At 26.1% G+C, this 27779-nt stretch overlaps 2 protein-coding genes across 2 annotated transcripts; one reads left to right on the forward strand and one right to left on the reverse strand.

Moving 5' to 3' along the window:
* Positions 1 to 3977: 3977 nt before the first annotated feature.
* On the forward strand, positions 3978 to 12475 carry LOC145834515 (protein Abitram-like). The gene is made up of 5 exons (XM_082941961.1): positions 3978 to 4058; positions 7779 to 7905; positions 10149 to 10329; positions 11631 to 11848; positions 12058 to 12475. The coding sequence occupies exons 2-5, from the start codon at positions 7832 to 7834 to the stop codon at positions 12173 to 12175; spliced, it is 591 nt and encodes a 196-aa protein (XP_082798087.1). The 5' UTR covers positions 3978 to 4058; positions 7779 to 7831; the 3' UTR covers positions 12176 to 12475.
* A 12645-nt stretch (positions 12476 to 25120) lies between these two features.
* Positions 25121 to 27307, reverse strand: LOC145833401 (uncharacterized). Its single transcript, XM_082940580.1, has 3 exons — positions 27261 to 27307; positions 25725 to 25880; positions 25121 to 25591 (listed from the first exon to the last, which is right to left on the reverse strand). Exons 2-3 carry the CDS (start codon positions 25875 to 25877, stop codon positions 25121 to 25123), a joined length of 624 nt encoding a protein of 207 aa, XP_082796706.1. The 5' UTR covers positions 25878 to 25880; positions 27261 to 27307.
* Between the last annotated feature and the right edge of the window lie 472 nt (positions 27308 to 27779).

The raw sequence follows: 27779 nt of genomic DNA on the forward strand, positions 1-27779 counted from the left end.
AAATACATAAGTAGAATTAAATTAATTATTATAAACTAATAAAATACTTTAAATTGTTTTGTTAATATTTTGTATTGATATAATCAATTTATATTGTAAAATGAAAGCAATTATATATTCAAGTTTAATATTGTTTATAATAAATAAGCTTTATTTTATGATTTATGGATTTATGACATGTAATTTTTAGCTTATAATTGTTGTTAAAATAGACCTCAAATAATACAAAATTCTAGATTAATATTTGTGCGACATCATGCTAGGTAATTACCAATACGACTTTACTAAAATTTTATTTTCTTCTACAGTTTTCAAGACATGGTTTTCAACTTTCTCAGTATTCTTTACAAATAAAAAAAAAATCTGTGAAATTAAGTATTTATTAAATTAAATAGATTTTTTTTTGGTTTAGTGTTTTTCTATTTTTATTAAACAAAAAGTAAGTACATTTAAAGTTATTTTTATTGAAGTTTTATAAATTCATACAAAAAAATACTAAAATACATCAATTATTTATGGAAAAGAATTGATTTAGATCTTAATGTTAAAAAATTAAATATTTTTGAATATCTTGTGAATGAGTATGCAAATGAGTAGAGCAAACAAGTGTTTACTGGGGTCAACATCAAATCTAGTTATAGATTTCTGCTTTAGTATACACATTATCTTAGAATGGTCCAAAAAACAAACATATTTTAGTTAAATAACCATGAAATTTAATATTATCACCAACTAAAACATAATTTCTAGCAAAATAAATTACAATTAAGCTATAAATTACTAGTTTGATAAAATTATTTAAATTTGGTGTTAGAAAATGTTTTAAATCTGATGTCGTTTTTTTGTCTGTATAATTTGTTAAAATTTTTATTTACACAACTAGTGACACATAGTAGTAAACTAATTAAACCATATACCAATCTTAGTTTTTTTGATTTATAGCAGAGGTTTAGTTTATTGAATGACAACCACAGCGCTGAAAAATATCTAGCCTAAGTACCTATTTTACAAAAAATTACTTTTGTATTTTTCACTTAAGTACAAATGTTATACTCGTATATATTTGCAAATACAAACTAAATCGAAAGTAGTTTTTTAAAGATTTATTTAAGATAGCATGTGAACACAAGCTGTTTTATGACCATTTTTTTAACTTAATTCTAGACTTGACAATTTTAAAAGTGTTTACGCGTTTTTTTTTGTTTTAAAAATTTAGTGGCTTATTTAAATTGGTCAATTACAGCAATAATTGTAAATAGTCTAGTCATAGTACTTTACTTTGCAATATGTATTAGGAAAACAACAACGAAAAAGATTTAGATCAGAAAAAAATGTTTGTAATTTATTAACCTTAGACTAAAAAAGACTATATTATATTTAGAAACTGAAAACGTAAACATTTTGAATTGTTACTTGTCACTGCTTAATAGTTTCAAAGTTTAACAGAAAAAACCATAAAATTGAACATCTTCTGTATAATTCAGTTATATTCTAATGAAACTTTTAAAGCAAAAGTTCATTTTAGATTAAAAGTACAATTTTTTTCTATTCAGTTATGAAAATTAAGTTAAATGCTTTTATAAGCTAGATACTTCTTGTACGAAAAAAAACACATATCTATAGGGGTTTTTAAATTGTTAATGTAAAAAAAATTGAAATATGTAACAATATTTTTGTTTTATTTTAATTATAAGTTTAATATTTTCCAAAAAATACTAGCATTATAAATTATTACTATATAACTTAAAAACTTTTACAATAAAATGGTTGGTTGTTTAATATTACCAAAAAATTTTTTTTGAAATAACTTTAGCCTAAAGTTAAGTTTACTACTTAACTTTACTAATAATATTGGTCTGATCAAAAACTAGTATTATTTGAATCTGTTTAAAATTTCAACGTTTTTTCTTGTCTTAGGGGATTATCTTTACAAACCTAACAAAATTTTTGTATTCTAAAATATATAATCATTTTAATCTATATGCACAACATTCAAAGGTTAAAGCATGCCTTTTGTTTACCATTCTTTCAGCCATAATCAGTCATGCCACACATTCACGATAACTTAAGTTATTTTGAAAAAATCAGGCTAGTTGTATTTATTTTGAAAAATATTTAATTTTTATAACTCCAGCAAGTTTATATACATTTTTAAGTCTTAACATTTTTTAATTTAATAATTAATATTTTTATGTTTCAGTTTCACTCCCTTTGTTAAAATTTTGATATTGTTAGGTACTTCTGCTTATTTTATTTTCAGATTTTCGCCCATAATAGTTATTTTATTTCCTTCTAAACTCAGGCCTACTCAATAAATCATAACATCTTTAACTACTTCACATAGATTAACAAGGTCAAGCTCTAATCTTATGCACTCTAGTACGCACTTAATTTTGTGTAACTAGAAATATACAAATTGTCCTGGACAAGAGATTAAACTGTATCCAAGTAGTGTACAACTAGATAATTCAAAGATTTTTTGACACTAGGTCTTTGGACTCAGTTCTTTTTGAGCACTTTATTTTATCCGTTCAAAACAACAAAACAAGTTTAATTGTTTTATTAAGCACAAATGTTGTGTGTGTCTACTTGTAGAGAGAATAAATCAAGTTAATCACAGCTCTATGGTTTTATAATGCATAAATGTCACAAAAAAAGAAGAAGATATGTGTGAAAAAGTATGTTTTTTTTATCTAAAGTGAATATAATTTAAAAACATTTTAAAATGAAACAAATATGTTATGCTTGAGTGTACTTGTAGATATAATAAAACAGATTAACTTAAGCTTTATTGTGTTATAGAGCACAAATGTTATGATTGGACTATTTTTGAACATAACAAAAGTAGCAAATAAAAGTTTTGTTGTCAAATATAGCATAAAAGTTGTGACAAATTGTAGACAAAATAAAAAAAAGAATACAAAAGTTTTATTCTTTCATTTAGCATTATATAGAATAGTTTTATCAGAAATTTATTTTTTCCTTGATTTTAATTTTGTAATTTTTTGTGGTTTATTTAATTTTTTATGATATTTGTTTTTAATATTATTTGAAATTTCCAAAATAAAAAGATTTATTTGTTTAAAATAATATCAGTACAATTTTAGTTTAACAAAATTTGAAGTTATAACTAAAGAATATTGTTATTGCAACTAAATTATAACAAAATTAAATTTATTTGAAAACGTTTACTATAGTTTAACTAAATTAAAGTTTATTTTGTTTATTTTGTCTTTGTTTTAACTTAAGTTAAAAAAAAGTGCAGTTTTTTTCTAAAAATATATTTGGTTTAAGTAAAGTTAAAGTTTTGCTAGCAGTTGGAATGTTGAATGCAGTGATGTCTTTACTGTAATAACACATTGTAGAAATTTAGACCTATCAATAATAAATAGAGAATATTAAAGAAATAATGTAAAAAAGATCCTTTGAACGTTATTAAATTTGCAGTATTATATTGTTGTAAATATTATTTATTGAGCAACAAAAAATATGCTCAAAAAGTTTAGTCCAAGGACCTGGTGTACAAAAAACCTTTTGGTTATCAAGTCATACACCAGAACAGTTTAACGTCATGCCCAGGACCGATAATAATATAATGAATGATGAAAATACCAGGTTAAATAATAAACAATATCTTCTTATCATCAGCCTAAAACAACTTATTAACAATCTAATGAGCTAGTTCAGTTGCATTATTCTTTTAAGCCACACTATTTGCATACTCATGGAAGCAATTTTACCTGGAATCCTGCAAAAACATTGAATTTTGAACACTTTCTACATGTTAAATTATTAAATGTAGATTAGATACAAAATACCTTTTACATACAAGAATTATTTTTTTATTTAATTTTTAATTTCTTATAATACACATTTAAAGTAACATTTTAATAGATATTCAGTGTTTTTGTTCTTTTTAAAGCAGTTTTTACGTTAAATATTATTTTATATGTGATACTTCAAATGGTCAAGAAAAATCATACTTCAAAAACCTTCAAGAAATTTCTAAAAAGCCAGTGGCTACTCTGTATGCTTTAAATTAAGAAATAACAAAATAAGTTAGTTTAATCTTTGAAGTTAATAATACTTAAAGATTTAAAAACTTATAAAAAGGGTGTAAAGGAGAAAAAGGTCTATAAATATTAAATAGTTTTATTATATCTTTCATAACTTTGAAGTTTTTAAATTAGGTTTTTATTTTGAATACTTGTTCCTATTATTATTATTATAATATTATAAGTATTTAAGTATGACTAATATTTTTTAAAGCTTTTGACTTAACTACTTTTTCATAAATTAAGATTGCCATATGCTTGTTTTGGTCATTAAGGTCATAAATATTATATAGTTTTATTCAGGGTTGCCACAAGGTCAGGAAAAGTCAGGGAAAAACTAATAAAAAAGAAAAAAGTCAGTATAAAATGGGGGTTTTTGAAAAAAAGTCATGAAATTTGATAAAATTAAAAAAAAAGTCAGATTTTGTCAGTTTAAATTTAGAAAATTCCAAAGCCTTCAAATGACAGAAAAATATTATTAAAATCCTTTTAAGTCAGACCAAAATTGCAAATTAACAAAATTATTTAATTTTAAATGCCTTCGTTTGGTATAAATTAATAATATATCTTTTATAGAGCTTCAAAATTTTTATATTAACGTATTGAACAACTACCCTACTTGAACAAGCAGTTTTTGTAAGCTTTTTAGTATTGATGATCTGTGGCTATGAATCATTAAATGATTGGTTTAATTTTTCTGTCCACATAAACTTACATTTTGGACTAAGAAAATCTCTAAACGGTGCCATGACTTTACAAAGTTTGGCATAATTTGCAACTTGATTTATCAGACCAAACCAGCTATGTATATCTGTGGCAGACTTTGGGATTGGGATATTGCAAATGGAATCCAGATATTTTGGCAAAGGTTCTATAGGTTCATCAGAAATTCTAAATCCAGCAAAATCAACAGACTTTTGACAAAACTGGAACTTCTTGGGATTTAGAATGATGCCTGCATTGCCAACTTTTGACAGAAAATCTATTGTTTGCTACCAGTGACACTCTAATTCTGAATTAAAAAATATGGTGTCATCAACACACCTCTCCTTTCTTTCAAAATCAGTTAAAATAGCTGCAAATCGTCGATTGTAACCATCACCAGATGATAGAAAGCCTTAGGTGCTCTAGTATATCGGAACCTGCCAAACAGAGTGATAAATGAAGTGAGGTGTTTATCACTTTCTCTCAGTGGAACTCCATGATACCCGTTCCATGCATCTGTTACAGTCTTGAGCGTTCCCTTTGGAATTCTGTGCACTAGTTTAAACAAAGTATCTGTAGCGCATGTCTCCCTCTTGCAATACTTGTTAAGTGGTGAGAGATCTACTGTCCTCCTAGGTGACCCACCCTGTTTCCTGGTGACCACCATGCAGTGACACCAGCTTACAGGTTCACCAAATGGGACATGTTCCAAGACACCCAACCTCACATCTCAAATGAGATCTGCTTCAACCTGTTTCTGCCAATGAATTGGCACGTGAGCTGGTGTATGACAAGCACTTGGTTTAGCATCATTCTCCGAGTGTATCTCAAGTAGAGGCCCTTGTCATTTGCTGGAGTAATTTATGTGGACATACATTAAACGTTGAAGCTGCGTACCTATGTAAGAGCCAATCACGCATTTTGATCATGTTTGTATTTGTTCCCTAAACGGAAGTTTGTTTGGTCGGTCTGGCACTCTACTCCTCGGCGGGCAATCAAAGGTCACATCTTTATGCGAGTCCAGTCTATTTGGATCATTTTCATTCGAACTTACAGTAACTTCAGAATGCTGATGAGGCAGTTGAGATCCAATGGTGGGAAAATCCTTATTAATAATCAGACTACGAGGATGATCAGTCGTTGCCTTGGCTTTACGCAAGGACTTCTTGCTGAATATGGTGTTGTTCAACATGATTCTTTTACTTGTGTGTAGTGACATTATTTGGGTATCTTGTTGCATAAAATCAAAATGATCACCTTGGATTTGAACAGCATTAACCTTTTTTGATTGACTACGCCAATAAGATAAACAATATCTGAAAGGCTTTTTATTTTGGTTACCTTTTTTGTTGAAAGGATAGAAAAACTTTTTACAGTTCTGGCAAGGAACATGTTGGGACTTATTTCCTATGTTGACACGTCCCTTCTTCTGACGTTGAAAGGAAGAGACTGCAGATATAGTCCGCAAATTCTCAGTTGCATGGCGTCCCATTTCTTAACTTTCAATAAAGGAAATTATATCAAATGATGACCTGGATAAGATATCTTCAGAACTGAGAACTTCTCTTCTTATGTCATTGTCCCCAACGTTAGCAAGCATCACATCTTTTATTGCTTCTTCTGTGTAGCTGGTCACATTGCTTTTCCCACAGGCACACTCACTTACTTCTGCTTTGCTTTGTACACGTGTGGCAAACGTTCTAAACGGTTCATCATGGTCCTGATGGGTTCATAAGTTCTGCTCTCTTTACACCAATAGCAACTTTTATGACTGCAATCAACTCCATCAGTTTAGCAACGTAACTTTCTGATTTGGCCATCAGTTGAGGATTTATTGCTAACATAGGAATGCCAAGCTTGTCCTGCGCACACTGAAAAAGCTGTATGCTTGCATTTTGGTTGCTTATATTCGAACCAATCTTGAATGCCTCCCACCTCCAAATGAAAGCAAGCCATGTCTCTTGGCTGATCCCCTGATCAACCCTTGGTCGAATCAATTGAGGTGCATTTGGCATTACTCCATTATTGGATAACCCAGAATCTTGCTGATGCTCCACTTTGTGGAGGTTGAGAAGGCTACTCACTACATCACTGGATAGATCTGGCGTCTGGAACTTGCATCCACGGATTGGGCACTTTACTACAACCATTTTACTTTTTTCAAATATATTGAATAAGATTTTACATGAAGCCTTGTCAATTTAGTAATTCCTTGTCAATTTAGTTTAATAATTTATTAACAATGCAAAATCTGAAACGAAAACAAGTATAAATATAAACACTAAAATGAGCTATAGTCTAATTATTCTACAGTTTCTGTAGCAAATTAAATTAACAACCTTAATTTGTAGTGTTCTACCGTTATTCTTAGTCTGTTTTAATAGTTTGTTCAAATAATGAAATAAAGTAAACTCACTGAAATTTAGGGTTTTTTTATTGTATTCATTGCATAATATAAAAGAAATAGTTTATTAGAAAAAATACTATGTTTGCAGTTATCCGGCCAAAAATATTATACAAGCTTGCTCAACATAGTCGAATAAGTTAAGAAGCACTTTACTAGTTGAATAATAATAATTGCGGTTTTGAAGTACAAAAATTCTATAAAGAAAACTTAATGGTTTGCAAAAGTTGGATACTTTTTTAGCTGGAAAGCTTATAGTTAAAAGCTTAAACTAAGAGTTTCAAAAGTACAATGGCAATTAGAAGGCAATATTGCTCCCTTTGGGCAACCGTTCATTATTTATTAAATTTTATTATGCATCATTGATTATTGCTCCAAATTAGAATCCCCTCTTTTGTCTTCCTGCAAACAGGATTAGTATCAGTTATTTTCCAGCAAATTTTGACAATATTTAAACCAGTAGTTCATAAGGCAAGTTCTCTACTGGTCTAAAAACTGTCAAACTTTGCTTAAAAAAATATGTTAAATACAAGTTATTTGATACAAATTAATAGATTGCTTATAACATAAGCAATTAATATAAAAGTCCTAATAGTTAACATTTTTATTCATAGGTTGGTTATATAAGGTGTAAAATCTGTTTTTGCTCAAACATTAAAGAATATTAATGGATTTGTTTAAAGAAAAAACTTCAATGGAAGAAACAAACAGAGATCAGAAGTATACTTCTTTTATAGACAGGTTTTCAAAAATTTCTACATCATTTAAAAACCATTTACTAAAGTTTTAAACATTACTAATTGTTTTTAACGTATTTTTTTAACTTAAAAAAAAGGTTTATCAATTCACCTGAATTTTTTATTGATAGTAGTAAAAATAGGCTTTATGTATCTTATAACATGTGTATAAATTACTGCTGCAAAACATAAATAGCTGTATTTGAATTTTATGTATTTACTTTTCTTTACTTTGACAAAGTTGCCTTTCACTCAAGCTATCTTCAGCTAGTTTGAAATAAAAAGCTCTTGCTATTTGAGACTTGAACAATTTTTACAAATGAAAAATTTTATTTTTTTGGTAATACTCTGGATCGTTTTTTATTTTATTTTTTAAAATTTTTTCTTGAAAAAGTGTAAATAATTTTCAATGCTATGCTGCTGACTAAACATTTTTAATATTAAAAAATTATATAAGTTTGTTTAAGATAATGTACCATTGATGAAAAAGATTTATATACATATTTATGTTTTAATATATTTAGTGCCCAAAAACTTACTTTTTCCTTGTACAGCTTTTTCAGTGTATGATACTGTCCACAGACTTCACAAAACAAATATATACTTATAGATAGATATGACTTTTCAAATAACTGTTATCTATGGTTTGATTTAAAAACTTGTACTTCATAATATAATATAGGACTTATAGCTACTGTAGTTTATTTTAATTTTATACATTAAATAGTATTATGATGATGTGTCTTAAAAGAAATATTTTCAAGGACTTTGTTTACAATTAAATTTTTACTTGTTTAAATTCTAATTACTTTTGTTATTTGGTAGACTGAGTTACATTTTTGTTTAAAAATACCAATAGTTTTTGAACTACTTGTTTTTACTTCATTTAGAACATAGCAGGGTTGTCTAAAAAATATAATCCGGTTAAAAATTCTTCAATATTCTGAAGTATATTTTAATATTTTAAAACTTATAAATTTTCTTAAAATAAAACGAGCACACTTAGTTAATATATAGGTTATAATTTTTTCCTGAAAATCATAAAAATGTTAACTTATTTACTCAAATTCTTATTACCTTTAAGAAAAGTTGGTAGTCTGTTATTGAAGGGGTAGGCAGGCCTTTGGTGGTTGTGGGCTGCAGTTGTATTTTGAGTTTATACTCTACTCAACAAAACTGAAAAATCTAGTATAAGTTTCAGAATTTTCATTTGCATTTTACAGATGTTAACATTATCTGTTATATGTAATCTTTGAATTTATAATATATGAATTTCTTAAAAATTAATTTTTGAAATACAGTAAGTTTTGATAAAAGTTTTCAACGCAAACATACATAAGGAAATTTTTCATGACTGGTTTTCTTTAAAATAAAAAAAAAACATTTCCTACTAAGTTAAAAAAAAACTTTTAATTTTAAAGAACTATTCCTTCCAATATTAAAGTTTTACAAACAAAAAATTGAATTTAATTACTTATGAGAGAAAAATCAAATATTTTATTAATAAAAACAAAATTAAACTCAAAACTAATTTCTACAATTAGATACGCTTCAACAAAGTTTGGTTAATCAGCTAATTTATTCTTACTTTCACTTCTTCACATATTAATTGTACAACAAAGAATTATCAAGGGAATAGGTTAATAGCATTAACTTCTAAAATGTTTTTTTTTAGTTTTACTTATAACAGGGTTGCCACCTGGAAACCTTGAAAAACCTGAAATTCGACAATTTAGGCAAAAATAACCTGGAAAAACCTGGAATTTTTAATAATTTTAATATTTTCAGTACAAAAATTTTAATTTGACACAAGAAATCTATCATATAAATAATATTTTTTGTCATCATCAAAAAATTTTTTACTAAAAAACACATTTAAAGTAACTTTACAGCATCTTTTAAATGTTTTTGTACTATTTAACACAGTTTCTTTTACAGAAATTAACTTAAAACTAAAAATAGACCCAAAAATGTTTACTTTTAAAAACCTGGAAGAAATTTGGAAAACCTGGAAAAATTTTAGAAAAATCGAGTGGCAACCCTGTTATAAAGAATCAGTTCAAATTTTAGTTAGTTTAGCTGAACTTTTGCTTCACAATTTTTGTTCCTTTTGTAAAATAACTAAAATCTACAATCAAGATAAAAAACACAGGTTTGAAGCCTCTTTTTTTATAAACATTGCTAAAGTAAAACTGTAAAAAATATGTACTAGCCTTTTTAATCTATAGAACTAATATATATTTTTAGATATTTTCATAAAGGTTATAAAGTTAACCTTCCAGTTGGAGGTAGTGTAGATTGTCATGAAAAATCAAATATGAATGACATACGAATTTTGAGGCACTCTAACAGAGTTTGTTTGGTAACCTTAGCACCCACACATCCTGTAATTGCTCTGAAACTGAAAGTATCAAGTATCAGTTTTAAGGTTAATCTTGACACTGACTTAAATATTTAGATATGATGTTTTATAAATTTTTAATTGAAAAATATTTTTTATAAACTAAACGAATATGCTTGAAAGTTAATTTAAAATATTAAATTTTTTATATACAAAATCTATCAGAAAACGTTTTAGAAATGGAGAAAAATATAATCACAACCTAAAAAAATGTTTTTTTATTATTCTTGATCTAATAATATTTCATAAAGTTTGAATCTTATTATTTACATTTTTTTAAATATTTTTTTTTTAAAGTTAGAATAATGATGCATGCTTTTTCCTGACTTTATATAATAAATTTTTTGTTTGTTTTTTATTTTTCTGGTTTAAACAGTCACCTTATTTTAAAGCTTTTCCGATCATTTTCAGCTCAATCATTTTAAACTAAATCATTTAAAATTTTATTTTTTTAAGCTATTTATTAAAAAATATTTTTTTAACTAGCTTAATTTAATTAGTAAAAGTGAAAGTTGTTTTGAAAATATACAGTCTGTTTTTAATTTGTATTTAAATGTAAATGTTTTAGAAGATATGCTTTGTCTTCATATTTTTATAAAAATGTAATAGAAATTTTATTAAACTAATAGTTATGACTCAGTAAAATAAAACATTAACACCTGACATTTTTCATCATGTAAAAAATTTCACTCACATTATTAATATTTATTAGTAAGTATAATAGTGTTTAATTCACAGACTTACTAATGCTTCTTTTAATCCTTCAATTTAATATTTCCTGAATTTCATCTTTATCTTTAAAACTTAAAAACAGACCCTTGAAAGTTATAGATTTTTAATTTCATAAAAACATATATAAAATACTTTTTAACAACTTAATTGTAGTTGAATTAAATTTCTAACAATCTATCTATTTTTTATTTAATGAAGAGAAATGTTCAATTTTTATTGTTTGTAAAACTTATAAGTTGCTTCAAAACTATTATGTAAATGAGGTTTTTACACAAATTTTATTTTAAAGTTACTCAAGTCAGAACAAGTTACTTTAAAACGTATCTTTTCCTGATTTTATGCAACTCAATTTTTAAAAAAAATCTCTTCAAATTTTTCTATTTAAAAAATTAAAACTGATTGTCACTGATATACGTACCAGAACTAGCCAAAAGATTGACCTGATCATAAACACATTAATTTTTTTTTAATAAAACTAAATATGAACTCTTTACCTATTGTTTTTCCATGTTGTATGCTGTAAATAATAATCTTATATGTGTATGTGAGTCATAAACGAATGTTAATTTTTTTTAATAAACTTTGATTTCATTTAGGTAACAGAAAAATTAGACAGAGGAGACAACAAAGTGTCTGGAAAGCGCAAAAGGGGTGCTCAGTGGCTCAATAGTGAAAGTATGCTGTGTAAAATAAACTGTGTAAACGGTGATGTATACAATGTATACGCTGGAATCCGAGGCTCTCTTATTGAAATGAACATGAATTTACTCGATAATCCCAACATCATAAACCAGTCTCTACAACTGGAAGAAGGGTTATTATTTTGCGTTTATGTATTTAACCTTATAAAAACTTTGCGAAAATAAACTAAGTTTTAAGTTATATTTGATTGTTAAAATCATAAATAAAAATAAATAAGGCATAAAATTAAAATAGCCTTTTTTATTTTTATCATAAGCATTAGATTGCGCATAAGCTTAGCAAAGTTTTATTACATTGAACTGAAATATATATACAATGCAGGTACATAGCTATTGTAATGCCAAAACTTCATGAAGCGGACAAACTAATGACCACACTTTTAAATCAAGAGCAATACGACCAATACAAAGACCATGTACTAAATATTGTTGAAAAATAGTTTTTGTAATTCTTTTATATAGTGTGTTTTATTTTGTTCTAACACGTTAGGTTTATATGGTTTATTAGACAATTTTTTACCTAGTGTTAACTTTAGTTAGAAAGTTTTATTTGCTGTTTTTGTTTTAGAACTTTTGTTATAATAAATTTAAGTTTTTACAAAAAACTTAAACAAATAAATAGTTTTTGTTAATTGCTAAACCAATTAGCTACAGCTTATTAAATGTATTAGTACTTTCAATATTTTTATATAGAACTTCAACTATTTTAAATCTTAATAGGCGTGTATTTGAATTTTTCACAAACCATCAAACAACTTATGAATTAGGAAATTGTTTTAAAATTTAAATGTATAAATATGAATACAAAGCATATTGAATAAACTTTTAATTTTACTTTTGTGTCTTAGAAATATAAGTCTAACAAAAAAAAAAATGTAACAATTTAAAGGGTTATATTAATCTGAAAGTGTGTTTAGGTAAAAAATATTAATTAGTGTCTGCAGTCATTTTGCATTTTTTAACTAAAATTATATTTTTAGTTTGCAGAGTCATGTTTATACTCTTCGTGTTGTATAAATACAAATGCACCTTTCATGTCATACTTTTTTTAGAGTGTATATATACATTAATCTATTTAAAAAAGTTATTATAAACAAGCTATCATACAGCTGTTTAAATAATATTAAAGTCATAAACAAAAAAAAATCAAACAAAACCAATAAAACTGAAGAAAAAACAAAACCGCTCATATTTATCATGTAACTGCGGTTCTAAGGACCTGTGCATCTTAGATATTAAATGTTTCATACAGATTATGATTTACAAAATTACGATATCTTCTACAAAGAACTACTAACATAATAATAGATTCAAGTTTAAAAAACGGCAATGAGTTAAAAGATGCATTTGATATTTGAGAAACAAAAATTACGACATAAAGTGAAGTATACTTCACCATATCGGTATACTTAAAGCTTGAAAATCATCTGAACTACTTTTAATCTTGGAAAAATGGAGCTGGCTAGAGCTAAAAAGCGGCACAACTTAAACAAGATCAAGAGTTATATAAACTATTTGCAATATGTCCTTTCAAAAAAACTTTGCTTCAAAACTTGAATGATTATTGGCTAATGGTTACTGTAAAAAGTTAATTGTACTTCTAGAAACTTGTTTTTCGTTCAAAATCTGCTTTTATCTTTAAATTGCTTTACTTTGTTCAAAAACTTTTAATTTAAAAACCTTGTTAAAAAAGGCAAAGTTTTACAAATAAAAAACAAATCTAAATTATTCCTCAAACGATTCCATTTGGTACTTATCTATACTTTTTTAGACCGAAAGATACTTACGTCATAACAAGAAAAACTGAGTTAAAATTTTTTAATTTTTCAATGCATTAAAAATAAATTGCTTTAAAGCAAAAAATTTAACTTAAAAATTTTTTCGTGCGACAGTCTTCCATGTGAGTTTGATTTTATTAAAGTAACTATAACAAATATACAAAAAAAGCTGATCTATTTACAACTGAGTACTGACTGCTTAAGTTTAAGATACAACTTTACTGTTTATAATTTTATTTAAGATTATTCTTAGTTTAGTCTTTAAAAAGTTAAGCTTTTATCAAGCCTTTTTGTGCGTCAATACTTCATAGTAACCATTAATACGACAACAGTTGCCATTTCTCAGTATAATTTTAGTCTTAAACGTTAATTTTTATTAATAAAATTCAAGAATAATCTTAAAAAAAGAGAAACTTCGGTCATTTTTCTTAAATAATTTTTTTTTAAAGTCTATAAGTATGTTAAGTTTTAAAATATTCAAACATTATATTATATTTTAATCAATAAGATTTTTAGCCTATTTACAAATTTTTTTTTTGTGTTTTTTTATAATTGTGTATACTATGAAGTAAAGTATCAAAAATTTAGTATGTACACAATTTATATGAATTATTTTTAGTGTTTTTTAGATAATAATTATCTTAATTTTATGTAAAAAAATAGAGATGCACATAAACCAATTCAAATAACTTTTAATTTGTTTCTACTTACATTCTATGTGGTACGACTCGATAACCGAAAGGTTCCTTTGTACACCAGTTCGTTAGACCAAACTTTTTGAGAGCTTTTTTTTATCGTTTAATAAACAATACTAACGATAATTTGCCTTTTATTTTATCTTTTTACTTAATTTATTTTTAAAAATCTTTGATTTATTTGTTTAAACGCTTTTTTAAGATTTAATTAACAACTCTAGAACACCTCTTCAGTGAAACATTGTATTTATTGTTTTTGATAATCTGTTGAATAAAATCGTGACCAAAATCGTGATAACTAGTCTGTAACATTTCATAAGATTTTAGTTGCTAAGTAAACTTTGAAACATTATATAAACAATTAGTGATAACAAGAAATTATTTTACTACTATAACTGAATTATTAAGTCAAACAGTCTTTAATAGTTAGTTTTAATCTATTATACATACTTTTCTTCAAACTTTTGTTGTTATTTTTTCTTAACAGATATAGTATTTGGTTTGTTTTAACTATTAAACTTGGGCTATCTGACTTTTAATACTTTAAATAAGCTAGATTTTACAGTAGCAAGCATTTGTTTTTGAAAAGTTCCAAGCTAAGCTTTGTAAGCCAATTCAACAGTGCTCAACAAAAAGTAGTAATCCCAACTTAATACTGTTTATTGTCTTATTGTTTAGAATTTCAGGGTCATTGATTACTAGATTATATACTATGATTAATAAAGGGTTGTCACACACTCAAGCTACTCATGAAAATACACTTTTTTATGGACTCAAAAGTAGTGCACTCTAAAGTCTGCTAATAGTCTAAACAAAGTTATTGCTTTAGTGATTATAAAAAAATGTATAAGTCTCTTAGAAATTCAAGCTGAATTTTTATTTTTGGCTAATATTTTTTTTTTCAACTTTGGTCTTAAATTCAGGCCAACTAACCTTGATATAACTCAGGCTAGTTTTTAGTCACCCATGCTACCTTTTGGCCTCAAGGAGTGACAACCCTGTTTTAATTTCTAGGTTATTGATAATTGTGTTGTAGATAGTTTATTAATCATATTTAATCATCCTAGACAAACAAAAGAAACAAAACTGTGAATATTTATAAAATTAGTCTATAGACTTTGTGTAGGGAAAGGTCATTTAGTTTCAATATATAAACAACTCATTTAAATTAACTGTTTTGAACAAGAGTTGATATAGACATAAAGAAATACTTTGGATGAATCTGGAATATCTTTAAGCTCAGATTAAGAGAATACTTAGCTTTATTTGTGATGAAATGAAACACAAAAATAGTGCTTTATTGAATAGCTAGCATCAATGCTTTTTTTTGCCAAGTAAGTTTTAAACTAATTTAAAAATATCAAGTTTATCAAAAGTATAAAACTTTAATTTATGATTATAAACTTAACATTATAGATTGAAAAATTGTTGTTAATCTAACAAAAAATATTTTATAACTTATTAATACTGTATATAAATAAAATATAAACATGCTAAATCTTAATTCTGCATATACACTTTTGAAAATCTTAAATGTTGTGAGTTTTCAAATTTATTTTAACTTTTAAGAACTTTATTTTATTGTTTTGTGAGAGTTTTCAATTTTAATTAAAAGCATTTCCTTGTTTCAAAGATTAATTAAAAAAAAATGTTGTAATAACTTTTTTCTGTGTTTTTAAAATTAGACATAATATTTTTTTGTTTGTACCAGTAACATCTCCTTAAAATGTTAAGTCCTTAACATAAAATATTAAGTAAATAACACACTCTCAATTTATTTTCAGAAGATTAACTGTTTAAAAAGTAGGAATAAAAATTATGATTGAAACCCAACAATAACAATCAACTTCCTAGACCTAAACCTGACTTTTAAAGACTGTTTACATTACCCCTACAAAAAATCTAACAAAATATACACATAAACTTAATATCTAACCACCTACTAACAATTTTAAAACAGTTCCCAAGAATAATTGAATAAATGTTGTCCAAAAACTTAAATAATTTCAAATATTTTATAAACTCTAAAAATGTTTTATAAGATGCACTATAAATAAGTAAACAATGAGTAAAACAAGTTAAATTATCCTAACAGAAAGCACATTAAGAAAAAGAAAACACAATTGCACTTTTTCAAGCCTCTCTTTTGTAAGTCTGTACTAATGTAGAAAAAATAATTATAAACAAAATCAAAAAATATTTTAGAGAGAAATAAATAAGAAAAATGTTTGCTAATAAGATCAATATAAAACTAAGAAATACTTGTATACCCATCACAGCAAACATAATCAAAAACCATAACAAACCACTAATGACAGCAAAGAAAAACATAACTGACTCTTTCTGCAATTGTAGATATGAAGAAACACGTCTTTTAAAGAGAAGAAAATTAAGGAAACAAAATAAAATAATTAACTAAGGTCTTAGTCCTAATCAATTAAAAAAGAGAGTGGTATCCCAAAAAACTATAACAATTTAAAAACCTCATAAAGAAATTACTGCAAATACGAGCAAGTCACAGAACTTTCCAAAGCACAAAATTACCAACAGCAAAATAATATATGAAATAATTAGGAAAATTCTAGCAATCAAAACTAAAGCCAAGACTGCTATTGAGCTCTGCAGATTATGCCTAAAAGAAGTTCTCATTATACTAGTATCTGGACCAAATTGTGTCAACAAGAAGTCTGAATTAATGTTTACTTTTAGACACAGAAACACGTTTCTCCTAAAAAATATAAAGGCAGTCAAATGTTTTTCATGGTCATTTTTGAAATAACAAGACGTGCATACTTATAAATCTGAGAAGGTTAAGGGCGTATGGGGAGGGGTAAATCACATTTTTCACAATTAAGTCTTATTTTATTAAGTTTTAACAAAGCTACAAGTTGCTTTTTACAAATTTTTAAAACTCAAAATAATTTTTAAGATAAAGCCGGTTGAAGTCGGAGACTACAATAGATTCCTTATGAGAGGCGCAAACTAAAATGGAAAATATCTAGAAATCACTAAAATTCTATCTCCTTCTAAGTTTTCTAAGATAATTACCTCAAACTTTCAAGAAATGTTCCTTGTAATATCTGGAAAACTCTGTTGGAACAAAATTGAAAAAAAATTATTATGACAAAAAAAGCAAAAATAAAGCTTTTTTGTATATTTTTTATAAAACTTTTACTCTATGTTTAAATTTGATAAAGTGGATTTTCTTTCAGAACTTTTTTATTTCAGATCCAAGTGTTTTAAAAGTTAGGTAAGTTTCTCAACAGTTTTTGATTTTTTATAAACTAAAATTTACCAAAATGTATTTCACCATTTTTTCTAAAAATTAGGACCTAACTAAGACATACAAATATACCTAAAATACGATTTATTTTTTACCATATTTTTTGTTTATAATATTATAGACGTCACAAAGCATAAAATAAGTTGTTTAGTTTTTAAGACTTGAAGTTGCTTATAAGGTTGCTTATAAGGCATTTAAAAGGTATATTGAGGATCTTCGTGAGAATTCTTATCAAGCTAAAGCACATATAAAAGAAAATTTAGACAAATTCACAGAAAGTTCTGTTCTAAGGCACAAAAGTTTCTTAGGTGTTTTCAAAAAATATTTTGATACCTATGTACTTTTGAAAAAGAAAAAACATTTAAAAGTATAGGAAAAATTATAAATTTAATTTTTTACAAATTATCTTATTATTTTATAAACATTATACCTCGTTTAAGAAAAATGATATATTCATTAGAAAAAAAAGAGTGTTTTAGGTATTTTGTGTAAATTAAAGCAAGTCATTTTTGAGAAAAAACATGAAATTCTTTGAACTAAAATAGCATAGACTTGTAAGATACAAACTTACGTTCATATAAAATCCTTAAAGTAGAAAAGAAACAAAGCGGTTTTAAGTACAAGAAATCCAGTTCTATATAACTTTTTATAACACTTGGTTTAATTTTCTAGTCATCAGAAAAATCAATAGCCGCTTGACCCCCTTTATTAGCCCACTGTGTACAAGAGATACTTGTATAAATAAATATTCAGGTTTCAGAAATAAGACATTTGTAAATTTTTATTTTTATTTGTAGAGAAGCTATAAAATAAAACATTCATAGTAAATAACCATCTAAGTATATTGAATAAAAAGTACTAAGACTAATGAGTTTACTTTTTGTTAATATTTCTAAATATGTTGAACATATGAAATAGAAAACTATTATAATATTTATTAAAAAACAGGCTCATTTCATTATGTTAGTTCATAGTTTTAAAGTGTTTAATGCATTTGCAATTACCACAACAAGTATTTATTTAAAGTACACTAACAGTCTTTGTATACCTAAAGTTAATGCTTCACAATGGGACTTGAATTGGGATGATAGAAGATTAAACTATCTAAATCCATCAGGTTGTACACGCAAGCTTCTCTTTATTAATAGTTCACAATTTGAAAATGACAAGAAAATAATAAGTAACACTGCTCTTAGATTAGAGGAACTAGTTAAAAAGCGCAATTATAAAATAGTTCAGCTAACATCTTCAGTAAAAAACAGTAGTTATGTAACTGCAGAAGCTGACATTCAATTGCTTGTTGATGACATTAATGACCTTAATGTAGATTTACCTGATCGGATAATGTGGTCTTCATTTTATAATAAAAGTATTGAATCAGCTAGTTTTCATCCTAAAGCTCCTCCAAATCATGAAAACTGTATTTCTTATAATAAACAAACAAGTCAATCTGAAGTTTTTAAAAATAACTCTCATCTAGAAGTTATATTCAGAGACATTTTTTATCGAAAAATAAAACATTTAAGTAATCAAAGTAACAGTCAAGTTGGAAATAAAAACAAAAACATTGAATTATATTGTGGAGATGCTGAAATTAATAAATGGCTTATTTGTAGAGCTTTGCAGTTACCTTTAGAAGCCTATGGAAGGTTTGATTCTGGCGGATTTACAGAGTTTACTATATATGAAGATGGGACAATATTGTGTGATTCAATAAATGAAAACAGTCATTTACATATTGGAAATGCTAAAATACAATTAAAAGAAAAGAAAAAACGTAAAGGGACTAGAAGCTCTACATCATCTAAGGAAGGGTTCCCAAGGAATGATGTAAATGATGATGTTAGTATGGTACTAAGACATAATATTAGTGATGATAGTAATATTCTATCTTTTGATGATGATAATAAAATTTTAAACGATAGTCAAAGTTTTAAATCAAGTAATAAAAAATCAAGAAAATCTTTGAAGCGACACAATCTTAAAGTAATCAAAGAAGAAGATGAGAATACAAGCTGTTGAAACCTACTATAACTTAATGTATCAAAAAGCTGTTTTATGACCAAAATATTATCTTTCTTGTGTTAAGTATAAGTTTGTTCTTTAGCTTATTATTTTCAAGGTCGTAGTAAGTTATTTTATTATTTTAAAATAGTAAATCAAAAATTAAGCTGTAGAATGTAAGTTAACTTATTGTAATTTTTTACTAATAAGAAAACTGTGTAAAATAATATTAAACTACTATTTTTTGTTTTTACTAACTTACACTTTTGTTTGTAAAAAAACGATTAATTAAAAAAAAAATTGTATTTTGAATATTTTAGTTGACTATATTTTTTGGTTTTTAATGCTTTGTAAAACACTCTTTACTAACTTGTTGTGGTTATACAGGCTTATTTGCTTGTGCAGAAATTTTACATTAATAGACACTTTTTTTTAAATTACATAAGTTGTTTTTAAAACTTTTTTGGTTTCAAATTAAAAAATTTAATTAAGTAACAGTTTAAGTATATGGAAATAAAGATTTTATATTTATTATTATAATTTTTTTAATTCTGTGTAAAGAAAAAAAGTAAAATTGTACATTATTTAGTCATAAGCTATAACTTTTTTATTGTTTTTTAAACAAAATTTATCGTTTAAAAATAAGATGACAATTTTTTATTTAATTTATAAGTTGATTTAAAAACACAAGTTTTGATAACAAATTTTTAACAGAAAGTTTTATTTGCAATGACTTTTTTCAAACTCTCAAAGTTTTTAGGCTTAGTTGTAGTAGGTAGGCAAATTAAAGTTTGGTATGACAATAAGAGTTTGAAAGAGAAAAAGTTTTTGGAACCTGCCACATGTTTTGCAGCCGATTGGTATGACGACTGGGATAGAAGATCTACTTACAAAGCAGTTTCGGGTACACAAAAGAGAAAACTTATATTTGTTAGGCACGGAAAATTTTCTAACAAAGATAATGGGTTTATGATAAAAAATGCTTTAACTGGCGAAGGTGTTGCTGAAATAGAAAACGCCACTCACAGACTTGTTGAAATAATCAAAGCAAAAAACTACAATGTAAGAATTGTGCAATGTTCTTCATCATTAGAAGCTGTAGAAAGCCGAGTAATAGTTGAGAAAGTTTTACAGATGAAAGACATCAGTTTTACAAAATGTTTAACCTATCCACCCAGCAATGAGTGCTTACCCAATATAAAAGAGCCTCTTTTAGCCAGCTCTGGTGTACCTAAGCCTTCACTTCAAAATGTATACGAGAGTGCAGCTATTGCTGAATCAGTTTTTCGTGATACTTTCTTCCGTCCTTTATACAAAAGTAACTTACAAGAAAACGTTCTTGACATTTATATAGGTCATTCTAACTTGCATCGATGGCTAATGTTAAGAGCATTGCAGCTACCACTTGAAGCATATCTTCGGTTTAGTAACAGTTTTGGCTCTTTTAACGAATTTACAATCTACTCTGATGGTAATGTTGTTTGCGATACTGTAGGCGAAGTATCACATATATTTAAGGGGAAAAATCAAGTGGGTGTTATGAGTAACATCATCTGAAAATGTACTTAGCTATATTGTAATTTTATAAAAAGTACAAAATTAACTAAATATAATATAGATATAGTTCCTTGTTATAAATAAAGAAATGTAACAATTAGTTTTCATAAACCGTTACTTATATTGAATTATAAATATATGCGTTTATATTGAAAATTTTATTTTTTTTATAAATTTTGTGCTAGTTTAATATAATATGAAGTTTTTATAAAGAAATATATATTAAAAAAAAATTATTAGCTTCTCTTTAACTTTTTGTTATGCTTAAACTATTTATAAGTTTTAGTAAATTTTGCAGTCTAACTTTAATAATAATACCTTAAACCGAAAAGCTTAGTAGACTAAAATTAGTCGTCTAAAATCATATTTTTGATGACAACTACTTTTGTACTTGAGTAATTTGTTTAAAATCTATAGATAACATTATGCGTTTAGAATTAAAATAATATTGAAACATGCGTTTTAGTAGTTTTATTCAACAATAAAAATGTTGATTTTTTTTAGAATCTTTCAAATGTTTAAAAGAATTTTTCTGATTGGTACAAGTGTTTTTGCTTCCACTTTTAGTTCAAAGATAGTTTATAAAGACTCTATAGGAAATTTAAATTTAACTAAATTGAATATTTTTCGAAATTGTCACGCAGCTCCGTGGATATCAAACTGGGATGATAGAGAACACACAAATAACAATTTAAATTTAAAACGGAAACTGATTTTCATAAACCACGGCGAATACAAAAAAAATGGACCTCTTGGAGATAGACTAACAAGCGCAGGCATAATGGAAATGAAAAGTTCCGCTAAACGTATACTGGAACTTGTGCAACATAAAAATTGCCACATCCGTGTTCTGAACTCATCAACGTACAAAAGAGCGGTCCAATCCGCTGGAGAAATTCATCGGTTTTTGTCAGACAATGACGTCAAAAATGTTCCAGACATCGATCTAACTGATTGTAGCGGCGAGTGTAAACCGTTGCAATCGAACAGAGACATAGAAACTGACCCGTATAAAAGGTTGTCTGGCTATTTCAAAAGTAGCGCCCTGGCCGAAGCAGCCTATCGAAATTTTTTTTTTAGACCACAAATGCCGTACAACGAGACGGAACACTCTACTATACCGATCGAGGTTTACGTGGGCCATCCAAATCTACACAGGTGGTTTGTTCATAGAGCCTTGCAACTTCCGTTAGGTGGATGCTTCAGCTATAGTTGTAACGGCGGCAGTTTCTTCGAATTCACTGTACACGGCAACGGATTTGTAACTTGCGACTGCGTATCCCAATCAGCGCACATATTAAAAGATGAGATTGTGTCAGATCATCTTCAAAACAAATACGGAGATGATTTGGAGGACGTAAATGAAATAGAAAGTTCAAGAAACGAAAGTACCAATAAAAAAGGTTCTAATAGTAATAATAAAAAAAGTTCTCACAGCAAAAAATCTAAAAAACGAAGTGATAAATAAGACTTCAAAGCTCAGAAACGTTTATTAAAGTAAGAAAATAAAGTTGAAGTACACATTGTTTGCATACACAACATTAAAAATTTAACTTTAAAATTTTACAAAGTTTGACTTATTTAAATTTAGTTTAGTGATTTCTTTATGAAGCTTAGTTTTATTTTTGAACTAAAATTTATTACAAACATGCTTTTCACCAAACATTCGGGGTTATAAGAAAGTTAGGTAATTCTTAACAACAATTTGTGCTTGTTGAGCCAGCTAAAACTACAAGTATTTTAAATATGTATTACTATAATGAGTTTTGATGACAGATTACAGTTGCTGAAAAATTTTACAGCTTGGTTGTTTGATTTATTTTAAAGTTTACAAAAGTATTTATAATCTATTGTAAGGCTTGAGTAGATCTTAAATTTTTTTTTTTCAAATCAACAGTTTACAATTCAATATAATTTTAGCTTTGTTTTTAAAATATCTTTTATGAAGAGTTTTTTTTCTTAATAACAAATACTTATACAAATTTTTAACATCTTCTTTTGTGAAGATAACTTTCAATACATCTCTGATACGGTCGTTGTTCATTAACAACTATTATTACAAATATATTTTGACGTATAGTGTTACTGTGGAAAGAAAATATATCTATAGATAATGTATAAGATAAATTATAAATATGTATAATACTTTTTATTTCAACTAAAAAAATTTATAAAACCTATAAAAAAAAGTTGACTAAATCAAAAAAAATAAATAAGGTAATCTTACAATTGTACATTAGTTTAAACTTACACCGATCGATTTAAAGATTATAACTAGTATTATTTCATACCATAAACACAAAATAATCATGCTATTGAATAACATACTAGCATATTTAAAAATTAAAAATGCTGAAGAAAATTGTTCGAATTCGTGTATTGAGTTTAAGATGCAACTGACTTCATAATTACATATAAAATTAAGAACAAGTGTATATAAAATAGTATAACAAGTTTTGAAGATATTTGTAAAAAATATTCAACAGAGTAGAACTGCACATTGACTTAAATCAGCGATTAGGGACTGGGAGAAATTTACCTTTGGGGGTAAATTACCTTGTTTTAGGGGGTAAATTTTCTTTATTACAAGTTATGTAAATGAATGTTTTTAATTGTTATTTTAAATTATAAGTTAATATTTAACTGTAAATTTTAGAAGTTAAATAAACTCTTTATATTTTAGTGTTTTTAAGATTTAATAAGCTTTAAGTTCTAAAAGTATATTATTTTTCCTCAAAATAGTTACTAATTTGTATATTGGGGATAAATTTGGTAAAATCTTCCAAAAAGGGATAACAAACGAAAAAAAGATTAAGAACTGTGACATATGTAGTTTATTGATACAAGTGCTGGTTGATAAATATATTTCCTATAAACTATGATAGTTCAACTTCATTTTTATATTTAAACGCAATGGTTTAAACGCAGATTTTACTTGGATTTTGGAAAAAAAGAACGTAAGTTAGTTAACAGTTTTTTAAGAAAAATTACTCAATAAATGCAAAACGGTTTGATTAATAAAACTACAAGGTTGCCGCACAGTTAGGAAAAATGACAAAAATCAAGAAAAATGAAAGTTTTTGAAAAAAAGGAAGGAAATTCGATATAAACAGATCTAAATAACAAAGTTTATCATCAATAAAATTGTATTTGCCAAAGTTATTTACTAAAAATTTTTTTTTTTTGCTTTTGATATTGTTTTTAATGGTCTTGTTGAACTTTTAGAATAAATTAAAATCTCTCAAGTATTTGGTTATACACTTTTGAATTGTTTTTTATTAAGAATTTGAGTCAGGAAATGTTTTCAGCTCGATCTGTGGATCTGTAGCAACCCTGAAACTTATTTTATTTGTTTAAAGAGATGTTTCTGTAAAAAAGACAGATAGTTAGGGTAACCATAAAAGAATTCATCATTATTTAATTTTAAAAATCGTATACTATGACTTAAAAACAATGTTATTACCTAACAACTGATGAAAATTTATGACATCCACCAAGTATATTCGTTTTTCAAATTAAAGGTAGAACTATTATTATAACATAATTTAAAAAATATATGGTAAAACCGCATTTTTAGTATTTAAATATTGAAATAAAACATGATTCTTATTTAAAAGTTGTGTAAAGTTAATTAAGTTACCATAAAAACTTTTTTGAGTACTAAAAAATAATTAATTTCTATAAAAATGAATTGAGCAGTGTTTTCATCAAAAACTTGGTTTAATATAACCAAATTTAGGATACTGATACTTTTGTAATTCAAATATAAGTTTGAGCGCTAAAAAAGTTTAAAAGTTAGCTTAAACTTAGTAAAGTAATTTATTATAAAAATACAAAAATAAAATTTGTTCATTTATGATGAAAGTAAGAAATTGTTTAAGTAATTTTTGAAGATTTGATAAATATCGTACATTTAAAACATAAGCAGTTCAAAAACTTTTTCGTTTAAATTAGTTCTAAGAAAGCATTTAAAGTTAAGCAACTACGTAACTCAGAGTTTTTTCAATACTGAAAACTTAAACTAAATTATTACACAAAGTAATTTATTACTGATTAAAAACAACCAGTTTAGTTATTTGTTTTGAAAAAGTCTGAGGATATTTGATTTTCACCATACATGTTTATTTTCGGCATTCTGTTCACACTTTTCTTCCGATGAATTCTCTTAGAATCGCCAAACTCTTTGAAGGCGGAGTTTTTGCTCCTGAACGAGCAACTTTCGTGGTTTAGCGATTCCAAGCTTTGTCTTTTACTCGTCCACAGTTTGTTAGTGTCCAACCATTTTGTCACACTTCTGACGCTCGACGTGTCAATGTACACAGCCTCGTGTTCCTCGTCTGAAGGTTTGTACAAAAGCGGTGTCTCTGATCTTTTGTATTCGAGTTTGAGCTTTGCCGTCACTTCCTGAAGTGTGCGCGAAGGAGCAGTTTTCTTTGAAACAGAAAAAGCATGCGTAGAAAGACAATTAGATGAAAAGTTTTTGATTAACGTTTTTTGTGCTACATCCAATTTTGACTCTTTTTCCATCATGTTCAACCGCTATAAATACAGTTTTATTTTGGTTTACAAGGTATATATCAAAAAGTTAAATATCAAACAAATATTACAGTTAAACAAGTTATTTACAATGCGCATTACACTTAACGATTTCTAAAACCATAAAAATATTTACTTTTCTAAGGGATTTAACTTCAGCTTCAAAATCATCAATTCTTTTTTTGTAGAAATCGTCGGTTGAGTCATTTTTTTCTGGGTAACTGAGTTTGTTTTCATATGAAGTTGAATAGTTTGTAAAACTAAATGCCGTTTTGAACACATTTGTCATTTTCTGTTTAGTAATGAAAGTTTACATTTAGGCTGTTTATAAATTGAATTAAATTGTTTTTATATTTTTTAGTAAAATTATATGGGTACTAGGTGCTTTTAAAAATGCTATCTTTGAGTTTTCAGCTAAGAAGTGCTTCACATGTGGCAATCATCACAAAAACATCTTGTGCAAAATTTTGGCTGACTTAAAAAAATCAACATAGAGGCTATTTTTTTTAATTTTTGAAAACAACCCTAATGTAAACTTTATAAAAAATGCAACCTTGGAGTTTTCAGCAGAAAATTGTTTAACATTAGGCAATTATCTAAAAAATACATTGTGCGGAGTTTATAACGATTCAAAGAAAGTGTCTCGGAGGTACTTCTTAATTTTTTATATAAATCTTAAAATCAACGAAAACTAATATGAAATTACAGAAAATTAAAAAAAAAGTTTTCATAAAATTTTACAGTGTAAAAATTTAATTTAGTATAATGAAGTCTAACAAATTACAAAATGTATTATTGCCATTCTCCATTGGGAAAAATTTAAAGAAAGGTGTTAAAGGTTTTGTTTTTAGTTTAGAATTCGTACAATTTTTCAAAAAACAAAAAAACTAAAGCCAGGAATTTTATCTAAAGTAAGTCTACAACGTTATTCTTAAATGGTAAATGAGAAAAAATCAAACGTGTTTTGCTATTCAGAATAAATAGTACAGATATTCTTTGATTCATATAATTTAACAGTTAAATTTATTTTGCCAAAGATTATGTGAAACGCAATTATAAGAAACTAATAAAATAGATTTTTGAAAAACGTAACAAAAAAACATCTTAAAGCTTGAAACAGTTTCATTATGTATAAAAAAGTATCTTATAAAGTATTTTGAAGTTAAACTTAAGTTTATTGAAAGTTAGCTGTATTTTATTAAACTTCTCTACTTATTGTATTAAGATTATATTATGAGTAGTAGCAAGCGTTTAAATAACTGATATCTACACATAATAAAGTATTAAATGAAAAAGTAGAAGTCTAAAAATAACTAGAAAAAAATATTATAGTTCCAAAAACCTTGATCTAACTAATCTTTTGATAAATTATTTTACTTTTAAAAATGTTCATACTTTTTAAAAATACTAAATAAGTTTTTAGATGACTTCAAGACTAGAGTAAAATAAATTATACAAGATTATAAAAAGTTATCAGTTCACAATTTTTTTATAAAAAAATGTTTCACTAAGTTAATCAATGAGATTAATAAGATCCTCAATTACGAAAAAAATCTTATTAGAATAGAATTCTACGTCAAGATATTTTTTAATTTTTACTGAGGTTTTTACTAATCTCATTGATTAACTCAATGAAACATTGTTTTATGAATAAATTCGTGTATTAATAAACTTGCAACTTTCCCCTTGGATTCAAGTTGAGAACTTTGATTGTTACTCTTGAAATAAACTAGAAGTATACCATCTAAGCAGTTATTATGAAAAATTAGCTTCGAGAATTTAAAACAAAACAAATGAAACAAGTTTTAAAATATGAAAGATCTTTCCGTTTATTCGTATCGAAAAGAGAAAGTTTTGCAGTCTATTCAGCTATAGATAAGTGCCACTTGTACTATTTAGCTTACTGTACACTGTTTACTTTAAAATTTATTGTTAGTAGTATAGTAAGTATAAATCATTACATTTATGAATAAAAAACAGCTTTATAGTTATTATGTTATACAAATGTTTAAGCTTAGTGTTTAATTTTTTTATATTTAATCTTTTTGTTTGAAGTATAAACGAATTAAAAATGTTTTTATATAAAACTTAATAGTTATTAAATCTAGCTATACAAAACTTACTTTTTTTAACGTTCCGGACAATTACACACGAACAAAACAAACAAACAAACATTAATTTTAGTTAACAA

The sequence above is a fragment of the Thalia democratica genome, chromosome 4, assembly GCF_965202585.1.
Source record: "Thalia democratica chromosome 4, ktThaDemo2.hap1.1, whole genome shotgun sequence".
Classification (NCBI taxonomy): Eukaryota; Metazoa; Chordata; class Thaliacea; order Salpida; family Salpidae; genus Thalia; species Thalia democratica.